Source organism: Populus euphratica, unplaced genomic scaffold (genome assembly GCF_000495115.2).
Source record: "Populus euphratica unplaced genomic scaffold, PopEup_1.0 scaffold20.1, whole genome shotgun sequence".
Classification (NCBI taxonomy): Eukaryota; Viridiplantae; Streptophyta; class Magnoliopsida; order Malpighiales; family Salicaceae; genus Populus; species Populus euphratica.
Window position 1 is genome coordinate 1,717,856 of NW_011499854.1, and position 16,310 is coordinate 1,734,165.

The 16,310-nt window shown below is 29.5% G+C and overlaps 1 protein-coding gene across 2 annotated transcripts; it reads left to right on the forward strand.

Moving 5' to 3' along the window:
* The first annotated feature begins 6,146 nt into the window (after positions 1–6,146).
* Positions 6,147–7,185, forward strand: LOC105122607 (uncharacterized). Of its 2 annotated transcripts, none has more exons than XM_011021820.1 (2): positions 6,147–6,494; positions 6,613–7,185. In XM_011021820.1, the coding sequence occupies exons 1-2, from the start codon at positions 6,311–6,313 to the stop codon at positions 6,864–6,866; spliced, it is 438 nt and encodes a 145-aa protein (XP_011020122.1). In that variant the 5' UTR covers positions 6,147–6,310; the 3' UTR covers positions 6,867–7,185. The 2 variants fall into 2 exon arrangements, with proteins under 2 accessions (XP_011020122.1, XP_011020121.1); XM_011021819.1 differs by having other exon boundaries at positions 6,148–6,494; positions 6,610–7,185.
* The last annotated feature ends 9,125 nt before the right edge of the window (positions 7,186–16,310 follow it).

A 16,310-nucleotide genomic window follows, 5' to 3' on the forward strand; every position in this document is an offset into this window, starting at 1 on the left:
AACAAAGAAAATATATTTCATGTTATAATGTCTGAATCAGAAAATTCATAATAAAAGAATAATAATTACACTGAGAAACTAGTTATTGAAAGGTTAAGTCAAATTGTTTATGACTTTTTTTAGGAGATCTTGACAGATTACTAGACATTGTACTTGATCTTCAACCATAAATAAATCAATTATTGAATTGATAATAAATTAAATTGTTTAATTTATTTAATCTTATTTTATTTTAGATTATGATTTGGATTTGGATTAACTTATTAAGAAATATAATGGGTTGCACATATAAAAACCATTGTTTATAAATTAAAACGAGATAATTAATCAAGTATTAGTTAATTGTAAATAAGTTTTAGAAATTAAGGATTAAAATGTAATTAATAAAAGAAATTACACTTTTGACATAAAAACAATTAAGTGAAGACTTGATTGAATAAATTTATGAAATTAGACTAAAATAATATGTGTGATATTATTTAATGGATAAATTGATATTTTGTCATTTGAAGGGTTTTTAAGTTTCTCTATAAATAGAAAGTCATGTTTTTAATTTCCTAATAATAGAGTATCGTACAAAAACATCTAAAACACAAAATAAAAGAGATAATACTCAATAATCCCTCTCTTCTAAAATGGTTTAGAAGATTTTTTATTGGTGGTTCGTGTGAATTATCATTAGAGACTGGACATTTTGACGGCTTGTAGTTTGCAACAACTTAGTCTTAAAATAATTATTCAAATCCGAAAATAATATCTGATCTTCAGATAATCCTTGTTTAAATTCTAAATAATTATAGATCTATCTAACAAGATCTTTAAAACTTATTGGAATGTGTAGCTTTAGAATCAAGAAGGAGTGTTGAAGTTTGGTATCAAAGTTAGAATAAAATTACTTAACAATAATATATTACATTACTATTTATCTGTTAGCTGATAACATTATCTAGATTAAAATGTTTTTTTTTATTTGTTTGTTTAAATTTATTTAGGATTAGACTAGCTTAGATTATGATTTGGATTTGGATTAACTTATTAAGAAATATAATGGGTTGCACATATAAAAACCATTGTTTATAAATTAAAACGAGATAATTAATCAAGTATTAGTTAATTGTAAATAAGTTTTAGAAATTAAGGATTAAAATGTAATTAATAAAAGAAATTACACTTTTGACATAAAAACAATTAAGTGAAGACTTGATTGAATAAATTTATGAAATTAGACTAAAATAATATGTGTGATATTATTTAATGGATAAATTGATATTTTGTCATTTGAAGGGTTTTTAAGTTTCTCTATAAATAGAAAGTCATGTTTTTAATTTCCTAATAATAGAGTATCGTACAAAAACATCTAAAACACAAAATAAAAGAGATAATACTCAATAATCCCTCTCTTCTAAAATGGTTTAGAAGATTTTTTATTGGTGGTTCGTGTGAATTATCATTAGAGACTGGACATTTTGACGGCTTGTAGTTTGCAACAACTTAGTCTTAAAATAATTATTCAAATCCGAAAATAATATCTGATCTTCAGATAATCCTTGTTTAAATTCTAAATAATTATAGATCTATCTAACAAGATCTTTAAAACTTATTGGAATGTGTAGCTTTAGAATCAAGAAGGAGTGTTGAAGTTTGGTATCAAAGTTAGAATAAAATTACTTAACAATAATATATTACATTACTATTTATCTGTTAGCTGATAACATTATCTAGATTAAAATGTTTTTTTTTATTTGTTTGTTTAAATTTATTTAGGATTAGACTAGCTTGTTATATAATTTTTTAAATAAAAAGACCATAACTTGTATGTTTTTTTAATTTTTAATAATTTTATAATATTTATTTTCTTTTATGAATAAAATATTAGGAAAGGTAGTAATCTATTGTGATATTTTCTGCTTCTTATTCTTTTAACTTTAAAGACGTTAATTATATATCAGTTTTTTACAACACTTTTTACCGGCCGTTGGTTTCCCCAGGAGAGATACTTAGTGATTCATGTGAAATGTCCCGGTAGGTATAACAACCTTATTCTTAAAAAGCTGCAAAATCAAAGATATCGTTTTTCCAAAAGTTGTGTGCTCACGGTGTCAATCAGTTCCCAAAGCTTCGTCTAATACTTTATATTGTCAAGTTAAATATGTTTTGGATATGATAGCCTAACCAAGTCTCGATCCTGGACCTCTAGACTATACGGATCCACAAATTATTCTGGCTATGATCTTGATAGCCATAATAGATTGATGGATGCTAAGTGTTTCTTTCTCAGCAACCACCCTCTGGTGAGGTTTTTGTATCTAACGGAGGGCGGCCCCGACCAGCAACATTTTCCTGGCAACATGTCAAGTGGGAACTTAAAAAATCGTGTGGAAAATTGTTCGTGCGACTCAATTTTGTCTATCCGTTCATTACAGGAATTTAAAGCACTCCCCTTTTCCTGATGTGCCTTCCTATCTATCTCAAAGGTCTCATATTTTCAGTAATAATTCAACAAGAGGTGGGGTGTTCTTTCCTCGGATTTAGAAGAGTGCACGCATGAACGAAGCAATTTCCTTCCTCGTGGATTTGTGGCTCTGAGTCCATGAACTAGCAGAATCAATCTTCTTTTAACAAAGTGTTGTTATCTTTATGTCATCATCACAATTGTCGCAGTTCCTTCAAAGAGAAGAAAAGGACTGGCTAGCATGGCAACGATCACTTACTGTTAGAGTACTGTAGAGCCACTTGGATGTAGGATTTTCAGTGTCTTGAAAAGTGGAAGACATAACCGAGTAATTAGCACTCAGGAGCAAATACTTTGCTAGTTATGATCCATAAAAGTGTGTTTTTTTTTAGTATATTTAAAATAATATTTTTGAAAAAATTGTTTTTAAAATCAATATATTCAAATAAACACATCATTGGGTCCTCAATAGCCTAAACTCGTGTTTTAATATAATAATTAGGTCTGTCCTGGGCCATTTCAAGTTTGGGACCACTCTAAGAATTAGAAAATAAATATTAATGGAATCTAAAAGTGTGACTGAAGGGTATTTTTCATATTAATTAATTATACCACCAGCCTTTTTTTGGAGAGCATCTTAATGATGCGTTGATTTGGTCTAATTAAGGCAGCGGGTGTTTAACCTTAATGTGAGGTCATGACACTAATTAGAATCTAACTACTATAATTAATCAGTAAAAGCACAGTGGGTTAAGGTATGTGAACCATGCGAAGTCAAACTCTAATCCCATTTGATCCAAAGTTATCGTCCTATCTTCAACAGGATGATCAAGGCATCTAAGGGGAAAAAAATAAATTAAAAAACTAATCCCCCTCGCATGGCATGGCATGGGATGATGCTCAGGCGCATCATGGATGACAATGGCTGTGGTAACATTGCAGTAATTGATGGCTGCAGGCACTACCAACAATCGCTCCCTTTAAAGCGTGAAACCACTCTCTTTGCTTTAATTATTTAGAATATTAAGTCTTAAATTAGGTCATTCATCTTTTTTGCTATGGTCGAATTGATCCTCTGTTATAATCATTATTAAATTCTACTTCACATCTCTTTAATACTATCAATTAACTACTACTATAACTATTTGTAAAAAAAATAAAAAATGCTTGAAGATATTGGATATCAGGAGGCAAAAGAGCAACTGCTTACGCTCTAAAGCAGTGGCGGAGCCACAATGGGAATTGAGGGGGCAATTGCCCCTTAATTTCTTTTTTTTTTTAATATTTTTTATATTAAAATTTTAATATAATAATTTAACAAGTTTTTTTTTGAATTATTGTTTATACCTCCTTTTTCTTCTATAATTTTTTTTAATTCTAAACTATTAATTAATTAAGTAACCTTTTATATTTTATGTTTAATATTTTAGGTAAGTTTCTTTTATTTTTTCTATTTATTTCATTATTTAATTTTAATTTTATTCCTTAATAATATGATAATTTATGGATTTGCTAAATTAATATGTGTATGTATAATATTATATGCGTATGAATATGAATTAAAATGAGTTTTGATGAATTAATATGAATTTTATAATGAATTTCATATGAAAAATATGGTAATCAATGTACTAATAATTAAAAATGAAGTACTGAATAACTAAAAAAATTAGGGATATAATAAAAAAATAAAAAAATATATATTAATATTTATATTTAATCCACTTGTATAAAACAAAAATTAAAAAAATGGTGTGAAAAAATGGCGAGACCTTCATACAATTCTGAAGATTTACTAATTAAAAAAAAAAACATTAAGACAGGATTATGATGTGTCTTTTATTGAATCACAAAATTAATGATTTTAGGGTAAAAAGACAGGCAAAAACCTACTCCAAAATACAAGGAATTTTTTGAAGGCCTCTGACCATTTATGGATGAAATCTCACATTCTATGGAGACTTATGAAAATTTAGTGGACTCACATGGCACATCAACACTAATTAAGCTCACTCAGGAGAAAAAAAAGACTAATTAAGCTGTCTCTTGCTGTCATTAGCCACCAATAATTGCCATCTTAACAAACCCACCATTTCTAACAAATCCTTCAACTCCAAAGACACAGGATCTCTCAAATGTCAAAATTAGGTGCCACATATTACCTTGAACGAAAAACAAATTGCAACACCCACCACCTGTCTGTGACTGGAATGTGACTTCTACGCGCCGCCCCCCATTTCTCCTTAGAATGGAGACCAGACAATAAGATTTTCCTTATCCAGTCATTCTCAAAAAAGAAAAAAAACTGACATCAACTAAAAAAACGCTTTGCACTTAATTTCTGTATTTTCGTGAAAACATGAAGCTTAAAGGAGGCATGACTTTAGAAACAATATTTTATATTTTTTAAAAAAAATTTAATTTTAAAATTATTCAAATAAGATATATTATAATAAAAATAGTTTTCCTTGTAACTTTAAAATTTAACTAGGACGTTGATTTGGGACAATGCCCGAGTACAGTTTAGAGCAATCCGAACTAATCCAAATCAGTATAAAAATAAAAATATTTATTATTATATTTTTAAAACTTGATTCAAGAGTCAACTCGAATCATAAGTGAGGGTGACCATTGACCGGGATCAATGTAAAAACAAAAATAATTATTATCATAATTTTAAAACTCAACTCGAAAATTGACCAGGGGTAAGGCCTAGATCACATGTCAGGAGGGTCATCAGATCAGGTCAACATAAAATAAAAGTGGTTATTAGCATAGTTTTAAAACTTAATTCAAGACTTAACTTGGAGCAGGACCTAAGTCATAAATCAGGAGTGTCAACTTGGGTCAATACAAAAAAAAAAGTTGTTATTCTTAGAATTTTAAAATTTGACTTAAAGGTCGACGGAGACAAGATCTAAGTCATGAGTAGGGAAGGTCAACATTGTTTGGCCGAGTCAATGTATAAATAAAAATAATTATTATCATAGTCTTAAAACGCAACTCAAGATTCGATCAAAGACAAGATTCAAGTCACGGGCTGAGAGGGTGAACTTGGCTGGCCTAATTTTATTTTTTTAAATAATCAAAATAACTTTGTTTTAACCAAAAACAAATTAAAAGAATAATAATTTTTTATCAGGTCAGGTAAAGTCAATTATTTTTTATTTATTATTAAACTCGGATCAGTTTAGGTCTTGGGTCGACCTCTGAAGTCAGTTCTAATTTTGTAATTAGAGTTATTGTAATATTATTAATTTTAACGCTTAATATGAACTAAAGTAAAAAATAATAATATCTATTTTTTTTAAAAAAATGTGAAATTAACAACAATACTAAAAAGTTATATTTTCACTATTTAAAAAATTATATTACCAATTTAGTTATTCTAAATAGCATCTCCCTTGTAAAAATGTTGTAAGAATAGGAATCCTCTGATTTTATTTTAATATGAATATTTTTTTTTATTGAATCAGCAAACAACAACCTAATTTTATACCAAATCAGCAGCCAAACTTTAATATAGGAAAATTGGTTCAAATACAGTGTATATATATATATATATATATATATATATATATTGTTTAAAAATATTAATATTATGACAAGTAAATAATGACCCCTCCCCCCCCTCTCCCCTTCCAATAGATGATCAAAATCGTTATTTATTTTATTTACATCTTAATCACTCACCTTATGCTACTATATTTTTATTTATATTTGGCATAAAGAGTGAAAAACCACCACCTCCTCCTCCTCTTCCCCACCAGAGCATATTCTCTCAAATTCAGCAAGTCACATAATACACTTTTTTCAAGTTTCTTTCTTTCTTTCTTTTTCTCTCTTGATTCTTCAACTATGTCCTCTATCCTTTGTTCACAAGGTGTGGTTCTTGCCACAGCCATGGCTGTTTCCGGCACTGTAATTCTCCTTGCCTTTCGCCTCCAAAAATCTCTCCTTCCTTCTGGTCAATTCCCTATTGATCTTCATCACCGAATTCCCCAGTCTTCACGACAAGCTCTAAGGTCTTGTATCTCATCAGGTAAAGAAACAGCCAGAAAATCTTGCATGCATTGAGCCTGTGCAATTTCTCATGTATAAATTTCTTTTTTAACTTTCTTGGCTTATGGTTATTGGGTTTTTTTAATTCCTTGAAGAAGGGAAGAAGAAGGGAAAGAAGAAAAGAGTGCACTTTGCAGAGGATGTGGTGGATCCAAGAGGGGATGGGGAGGAGTTTAGGAGGCAACATGAAGCCATTTTCCTTAGTCAAAACTCTTGTTCTTCTTCTTCTTCATCAACATCAACAGAATTCAAGAAAAATGGTCAACAAAGAAGAATGCCTGCAAACAGAGCTGCTCTCTACAATGGGATTCTTAGGGATCGTGGGGTTCAAAGATTGGCCTACTGTTGTTGATTGACTCTTCTTGTGTATAACACCTTGTGTTTCATTTGTAATTTCCTCTTTTTTTCTCCCGTCTTTCCACATGATTTTTCTTTTTTTTTTTTACTACTTTTCTAGTTCTTTCGAATTTTACAAAGAATAGGAAGGGTGGGGGTGGGGGTCCACAAGGCTGGACCTGTTGTTCTCTCTGATCATGCTAATTGGGTACATAGAGTGGATCTTCATGTGGAGAGGAGAGCATTTTGTTTGTAGATTTGATGAGGGTTGTAATCTCCTTGGATTTTGTTCATAAGAAAAAAAAGGAAGTTGCAAGAAAATATTACCTGGCTTTTCTCTGCTTCTCTTTATGATTTTGTGATATTTGTGTCTCGAAACCATGCACTGTTTGTGGATTTCACGACTCAAATGGTAAGTTAAAGACCAGGTCAAAAGAACGATAAATCAAAAGGGGAAACCCATGATTTCTTAACTAAAACCTGTTGGGATTTTGAGCTGTACTGTGTATGACGAAGATTATTCAAACTCATCCTTATCTCAAATCTTTCTTGAATCCATTGAGAATGTAAATTTAGCCTTGATGTTTTGGAGGCATCTAATTGCTGTGGAAACTGAAAAGAGATAGGAAAAATAAAAAAAAAACTAGGCATTAAACAGCAGGCCCCCCCTGTTGGGGAATGGATGCAGCAACAAAGAAGCTTGCTTAGGACCGTGTCTAGTCTAACACTAGAATATATGACACAGATTAGCCCTTTGAAATGCACAAGTGGAGCACAAGCATGACAGCCCGTACTTGGGCTGGCTCCGGAGCCACTCGCAAACATCCCACGCCGAACTCTTATTTCGAAAAGGAAGACTCCAATTCAGAACCAACTAGTTTGGTGTATCTAATTGTCAATACTAATCTTTCAAATTGGGAAAAGAGGAAACTTGTGCCATTTTCACTAAATTGTGTCTTAAATCAGTGGATGTGATGTGTGGATGTTTTCTTACACTAATTATCATCTTCTTCTATTTTCCATCGATACTTACCTAAAACACGTATTCTTGCAGTAACTTACGTTTTCATGTGTTTTTTAAAAGTATATTCATGTTAAAAAAAGTTAAATATTTTTTTAAGTGTTTTTTATGGTTTTAATATATTAATATTAAAAATTAAAAAAATTATTTTGATATATTTTTAAGTAATTAAAAAATATTATGCATTACAATCCCAAACAGAAAGTAACATATCACATCAAACTCTTATTTTGTTATATAAAAATTAATTTTTTTAAATAAGTTGTTTACATGTTTAAATTGATATGTTTAAAAGAAAAACATGATTTCATGGATTGCGAGGAGATTTTATATATATATATCTTTGTTAAAAAGAAGAAAAAAGAAAACTACGTGTGTGCATGATAAAGTTAACAATCTTTTACAACAAGAAGCAGCAAGTGTTACTAGAGATTTTTTTTTTTTTTTTAAAAAGAAATTGAATGTGATTAACACTTTATGGAGTGTGTTTTGTGGCCCTTCACACACATGAACCAACCACATGTAGAAAAGTGTGCATCCAAGTGCAGGAAGCTTCCTCCTTTTGATGTCACTCCATTCTTTTATCTCTCAATTCATTAAAAGAAAAAAAAAAGACTATGCCATTGACCCCGTTTAACGTGTTTGTAAGGATAATTATTGTTGTTTTTTAAAATATTTTTTATTTAAAAATATATTTAAATAATATTTTTTAAAAATTATTTTTAATATTAGTGTATTAAAATAATTTTAAAATTTTAAAATTTTAAAATTTAAAAAAATTATTTTTTAAAATATTTTTAAAATACAAAAATAAAAAGAAAAACAAAGAGAGCCACAATTTATTTTATAAATATCACGCCACACGTTGCGCCAGTTTGAGATTTTTAACTGGCAATGTACTTTGTGTGTGTGGAAATAAATGGTACGCTTGCAATGACTTTTCAATTCATGAACTTTAAGCAAATAAAGGAAGTCAAAGAACCCATATAAGAAAATTCAGCATTAAATAAAACTGAAAGGATGGAAACGAGAGATCTGTTTATTTCCTTGATTTTCTCACATCAGCATTTAAAAAAAGATTAGTAAATTAAAGATTTGATATGGGTTGATGCGTAAAAAATCATTATAATGTGAAAACTGAAAAGAAAATATAAAGGAGGGCATGGTTGCAATACACATGGCAAAAACTTATTGGATGTACAAGTAAGAACAGAGAAACCTCTAGAGAACAAAAGAGAACATGGGAAACTGGAAATCTTGTTGGGCCTGCCTTGATCTTGTCTTGACAAATTTTTTTTCTTCATCACATATCAGCTATCTTGTCTTTATTTTTATTTTATTTTTGGAAGTGTTATGCCATGCAGATGTTTGGCTGTGGGGCAGTTCATCGTGATATATGTGCGTCCCCATATTTCTTTCCTTTTGCTCCTTTATTTTATTTTATTTTATTTTCTTGGCCCTGGGCTGCTCCTTTGGAGGCGCTGCCATGTTGCAGATTTCCAGAAGCATGCTAGCCAACCTGCCCTTTGGAGTGTTTTGACCAAACATCCCAGAAACTGAAGGAAGGGGACGACAGGGCTATCATCTTATCCACATTCTCTCCCTCCAAGCTTGGATTGTGATTGGACAGCCCATGTGAGATCTGTAGTGCTATTGGCCAATTCAAGGACCAACCATGTTTCTCTCATGGGTGGGATGGACAAGAAGGCTGCATTGTGCCGCCTATACTTCATTGGAGGCGAGGCATATCATGAGGCAAGCCTTATTTCAATGTTGTAATGTAAACCCATTCCTCATTTGTTGTTTTCTTTGCATGGGAAGGCACTCACCAGCCACTTTAATTTCTTCTTGCTTTTACTACTACAGAAACTACGGGTGGGTTTCTGCTTAATGTTTCCCGGATTATCAAATTAACAAAAAGGGGTGATGTTGTGAAGGGGATCTTGGCTCTCTTCTCCCTCGAAACCTAGTTTGTGAAATGAGGTCTTTCCTTGCACTCACTATTAAAAAAATTAATAAAAATAATTGAAAAAAGAAGAAAGTTTTGTCAAAATAAATACATTTTCCCCCTTAAATATAAATCATTTTGAATTCTTACAAATTGCTATTTTAATTGTTGTTAAGTTTGTATTGAAAAAATCATGAAATTGATAAAATATATAGTCATGTCTATGTCAAATAAAAAAATAAAATTTTAACTGGATAATTATATTTTATATTGAAGATTTTTCAATAATCATGAAATCTTAAATTGTTTAATAATAATAAAAATAAATTTTAAAAATAACGTTGCACATCGCACACAGTAAGGAAAAAATTAGTTCACATCTACTTTTGCTTTGCTTGGGCAGCCCGCACTAATACCTTTGATTTCCATGTTATTATTATTATTAAAAAAAAAATCTAGTTTATCTGTACACGGTTAAATCTAATTTTTAAAATGCTTTTGGCTAAAAAATTATTGATTTGATATTTTTTTATTAATTTTTTTATTATGTTATAATATAAAAAATATTATTTTACCATACTTTTAAATAAAAGTTAATTTTAAAAAATAATTTTCACCATTACCAACACTTTTCTATTCCTATCAACTATTAAATACTAATAAATAAGAGATGATATGTATAGGGTTTATTTATTTAGTAGTATAATAGAATTTATTTTTTAAAAAATAATTTTTATTTGAAAATATATTAAAATAATATTTTTATTATTTTTAAAATTTATTTTTAATATAAACACAATTTAAAAACATAAAAATATAAAAAAAATTAACAAAAACTCTTAGTGATAAACTATTTTCCAACCACATTTCAAAAGATAAAAAAAGTCTCTGCATCAATCAAATCTATTTGCCTCATCATCTGTAGAGCATCGTACCAGTTAAATTGACGTGTGAGAGACGAAAAGCCCATCTGGTTGTATAGTGGCCAGTAGTTAGTGTCCCAATCTTTGTACGTTCTATTATTGCAGTGGTTCAACTTCAATGGTGCACGAGAAAACATCACGAACCCACCAACTTCAGGGCATCACTGACACCACTCACGAATATAATTTTCTATTTTCATTTTCCTCATTGATTTTCTACTAATCTTATCGTTTTCTTTCTTTGTTTTAATTAGTATAAATATTTAAGTTAGCTTGTATGTATCTAAACTAAAATTTTAAAATTAATAACTATATAAATTTTTAATAATTTTAAAATTTGTTAATCTTAAACTAATAATTTTAAAAAATTAAATCTAAAACTGACAAGTTAAATTATATTTTTTTATGTTGGTTTTATAATCTTCCTTCTTCTTCTTCTTTATCTCACCCTTGTTTGTTGCATGAAAAAAGATGAATTGTGTTGCAGAAATACATTAAAAAAAGGGCTGTCACCGATGATGAAGAACCTAATGGAATGTTTGACCCTTTTCCTAGACTTCACAAAGCTCTCTCATAGATTATCTAATCGTAGAACCCCCGTGCTAAAACTTGTTTTACGGCTAAAGTAAACAAGTGCCCAGTTGGCCGTGGATGCCAATATAAGAAAATTACATGCTTCTTGATCATCCATCTCTCTCTCTCTCTCATCTGCCTATTGGGTTTGCAGGGTGTTCAGTGGGTAATGGGATTAGTCGTGGTGCGCACAAGCTGGTTATATGCTATGTTTTCTGACCTTGAATTGTTAAGATAACAAGACAACCCAGCAACTAATCAAGAATATTATCGAGACATCTTGACCGAAGAAGCAAAATTAATCTCCATCACAGAGTGAGAATCCGCTAAGAAAATACCACTATATATCACCACGTAATTTTACCCTTTTAAAATGTATATATTTTCCTCAAGAATTACAAAGTGATGGGCTCCTCTTAGGAGCATAGGGTTCCTTTTAAAGTGGTCCATGACCTCCCCATTAGGTCAACAAAAGAACCAATGCTTTTGCTTAACTATAGCCTCTGATCTCAACGAACTCCATAGAATATAAAAAGAGAGGAGTCACCCGATAATGTTTCCCTCATCTCGGTTGGCATTGATGTAAAAAGCATTTCCTTTCCAAAACCAACCAATCAATCAATCATATGACACCATCCTTTCATTACTGCCCTTCAATCATGTTTGCCGATGTTCTTTATGCCTTATAATAACATAATCTCGCAATTATAATAACCTACGAACATGACCTCATTTGCCTGTCTATGGTGGGAGAGGTAGGTGCGTGTTGGGTAGGCTCATCCTCGTCTAATTAATTTGCTCTCTTGGTAAGTATCGATTGATTAGTTCATTAATTATAAGATGGTAAAAGCCGGTGCTATGAAGATAAGGATTAGTGACGTGAAACATTTGATTAAGATTAATGTTGTAGTTCTTGTACTTCATTGGCTCCAAATGACGTTGCTTGATGTGGCTTTGGCTACATGTTGGAACTTCCCTAACATGATGAAGGACACCAATATTAATTAAGAATGCGAATGATGCACGCTTTTGTTTCTAATTTGCCAACAAATTTTAACTGCCAAATATCTAACTTCGTACGTACTTCTAACCACCTTACTACTTTAGGATGTAAGAAATTCATGTTCTTTATTATTTTCATTCTTTATTTCCGGATCTATGTGAGATCTTAAGGTGGAATTAATCTCTGGATTGGCAATAACAAAAGTTATGGAGATTTGACGGAATTATTGATCCAGTCTACTCTTTCCCAAGTGAACTTTCGGCTTTATTGCTTATTGAATCGCATCAACTATTTTAGATCCCTTAATTTTTACTCAAATGTTAAGCCACTCCTTAGTCCACAATCTTTGAAGATCTATTGCATATTTAGAGTAAATACTCATCGTTTGCGTAGTTGATGTTGTATGTAGAATCTTTGTTGATCATAATTTATCTTACTAGATTTGCGTGACTCCATTGTGATAGACGAGAAGCATTTCATTTCTTTTTGTAACGAAAGGAGGCCTCTGTAGGGGTCGACGTGAACCTTGGGCTAACCAGAAGGAAGTTCTCCAATCAAGATTGGATTTGTGCCTAACAAGTGTTTTTGAACTTCAATGTGCTTATCTTGGCCCAAATTTAATCTTAGTGAGCCTTGAACCGAGAATACATATGAAAAGGCTGAAGAGCTTTAGGATGCCAATTTCGTGGACCTAGCCACAAGTCTCCAAGTGTTTGGATTTTAAATTTGTGACCCGCTGTGGACCCAACTAATTTAAAAAAATATATATAATAAAAACATAAAGAGTGTGGGGATTTTTTTACAATGTTTAAACTTAAACAAGAAGATAAATCTTAAAATCCATTAACTTTGATTATTTTCTAGACGTGAGTTTTCGATTAAATGAGTTTTCGATTAAATCATTTAAAGAGTTAACTTAACATAAATTAATTTATTTAATAATTCAAATGAAACTTGAATGACTAACAAAAGCATTGATTATTTTTAAAAAAAAACAAGAAGAATTTTTTTTAACAAAAACATTAATCAATTTAAAAAAGAAACAAAAAGAATTTTTTTTAAAAAAAGTAAACACTAACATATTAAATAACTTTAATTACACACAATTTGATTCATGAATTTAGCTAAGTTTAATAATTTTTACTTAATTATATAATAAAAATTAAATGTTCACAATTTCAAGTATCAATTCTAAAATAAATGTTGGTTAGAGACTATAATAACTCTAAATAAAATAGAAAAAAATCATTTACAAAGTTTATGTCTTAATCAATCCAATATCAAAGCATGAAATGAAGGGAAAATAAAATATTTTTTATACTTGTTATCAATATCAAGTTAAAGATCAAATTGCCTTAAATTTGATGATTAAGCAGTTAAATTCAAGCTTTAAAAGTGAATTATTATTTTTTTTAAAAAAGACTTTAAACCCAAGTTAAGTATTATTTTGCTTTTATGGGCATTATAGTTATTTAACTTTGCAAAAAAAGAATACAAAATAACAATAACCTCAATCAATTAAAAAATAGCTAATTCACAGTAATTGAAGTTGTGCAAGTATGAAAACTATTATAGAAAAAACTGGTAAATTGATTGTTTCAACCCATACTAATTAATCCAGGTGAATCTTCTAAATCTTAGTTAATATTTTAAATTCACAATCCATGAAATTGAAAACCTAGGTTCAATTAAGAATTCCAATTGTCAACTAATTGCATTCTAAATGATGAAACTAAAAAAATTAAATCAACGAAAACAAAAAAAAAGGAAAAAGAATGAGAATCAAATATAAAAAGAGAAAAAAAAAGGGGTGATATTAAAAAAAGATATTTAAAAACTATCTTAAATAGAAAAAAAATAAAAGAATAAGGACTAAATCTAATATATAAAAAAAATTAAAAGTGGATGCAATTGAATAGCAAAATAAATAAATTGATAAATGAATAAAATAAAACAAATAAAAATAGAAAAAAATGAGGGACAAAGTCCAAAGAGAAATAACTTGAATGGATGATATGAAAATGATGGAGGGCTAGACACAATTTTTCAGATATAAAGAGAAAAGAAAAAAGAAAGAAGAGGATGTTGGCAAGGCAACAAAAATTTAACGACTACGCACATTACATAAGGAGGAGGGAGAAAAGGGTGAGACCAATCAAAAGACATGGTAAAATCAAAATTTATACTATTAAAATTAGCCGCACGCACCACTTTAAGATAAAGAAGTGGCCAACACATTGAATGCATGCATTAATAATTTTTTATTTTTTTAAATTTAAATTTAAGAATAATAGAGTAATTATATTATAGCAGAAAAAAAGAAGAAGAAGAAATGCCTGAAAACCATTGAACAAAGTTAAATGAGTTTTTGCTTTTAAATGTAGCAAAATCATTTTCCTAAGTAAAAATATAATAAAAAGACATTAGGGCAATTCTCAAATGACAAATAAAAAAAATAAAATAACATTTTACTACTAAAAAGGTAGTGTTTTTTCAAGAAAAAGATCATAATTATTTCAATGTTACAATCTATAATGAACAAATGCATACAGTGATTTTTCCATATATTTTAATTTTTTCTCTTTAACTAGTCATGTTTTCCGCCGGCTGTCTCCATATAAAAGGAAAGAGATAAGAGGTCGTTGTCTTCCTTATAAGAAGCTGATCGAAGCAGTAGGCAGAGTCGTTGAAGTCCCAATATCCATATATTTTAGTTTTTTCTCTATAACTAATCATTGATTTTACCATGCCAAGAGGTATTGTTTCAGAAAAACCACTTGGCATCAGTCATCCAAAATCATGGTTTTGTAAAAGAAATTCCAAGCCACAAATGCCATCTATCATCTAGTGTTCGGGCAGTCACTAAAGCTTTTGAAACCAAACTATGGCAAGACACTGGGAATTATGGCACAATCACCAAAGAAACCATATTTTTCCTTTCCTCTTGCAGCTCCTATGCGCCATTGAAACCAGAACTACAGCAACCTCTTGATAATGAAAAACAGGCATGACAATACAGTCAAATGTGTAAAACCAAAGGGAGCTTGAAAGGTGAAACATGAACTCAAAAGCATAATAAATACAAAAAGAAGAAGAAGAATAAAGGGTCCTAATAAGCAACTTGCTGCTAGTTTGACTATACTCAACACGATTGCGACCATCAATTCTAAGATTTGTAGCCAAAGTAGTCTCTATGAATATATTCTCGTTCACTGTTAATCCCCTTTTGAAAAAAAAAATATTTGTTAATATTATGAAAAGATATTATCAAAGTATTTTTAAGAGATTTCTATAATTTTATTTAATAACAAAATAAAAAGTTAAATAAAAATAAGATAATCTCATTAAAAAATAAAGTTATATTATTAGAAATCAAACATCAAAGGTCAAACCCAAAAAAATAAATTAATTTTTAAAAAAATAAAAAAATAACTTATGTTAGCATACCATATTCATGGATCGGTTGTGAGACCGAAATAACTCCATATAAAAAAATTAAATAAAACATTAAAGGTTAATTATCAAATAAACTAAATAATGAAAGATAAAATAAAAAAATAAAAAAAAATCTAAATTAATCGAAGTTAAATTAACTAATTGAACATAAAAACAAGATGATTTCATTAAAGAGAAAGAGAAAAAATCATAAAACTCTAGAATTTTTGAAAACATTTGTTCTAATCCTCTTATTTTCTTTTTTCTTCCTTGAAAGTCACTATAGTTTTGGAAGTTTTTGTTTTTTCGAAAAAAGAATATATATAATTGTAATTGAATCAACAATTGCCGATCTGTGCAAGTGGTAAAGTGACGGAATTCAAACTTATCGGGTCCCATGCATGTTCATCCCGTTGTCCTTTTTTGTTTTAGTTTTTAAATTTTTTTGGGAATAGTATATTGCAATAAAAGAAAATTTATAATTATTAAAAAAACTTAGACAAATGGTTTTTTTTATAATGTAACTAAATGAAAGAAAATATTATTAAATAGAAAAT

Coding starts and splice junctions, on each gene's coding strand:
- LOC105122607 (XM_011021819.1), top strand. CDS start 6,311: ATGTCCTCTATCCTTTGTTCACAAGGTGTGGTTCTTGCCACAGCCATG. Junction 6,495..6,609: donor AAGGTCTTGTATCTCATCAG/GTAAAGAAACAG, acceptor AATTCCTTGAAG/AAGGGAAGAAGAAGGGAAAG.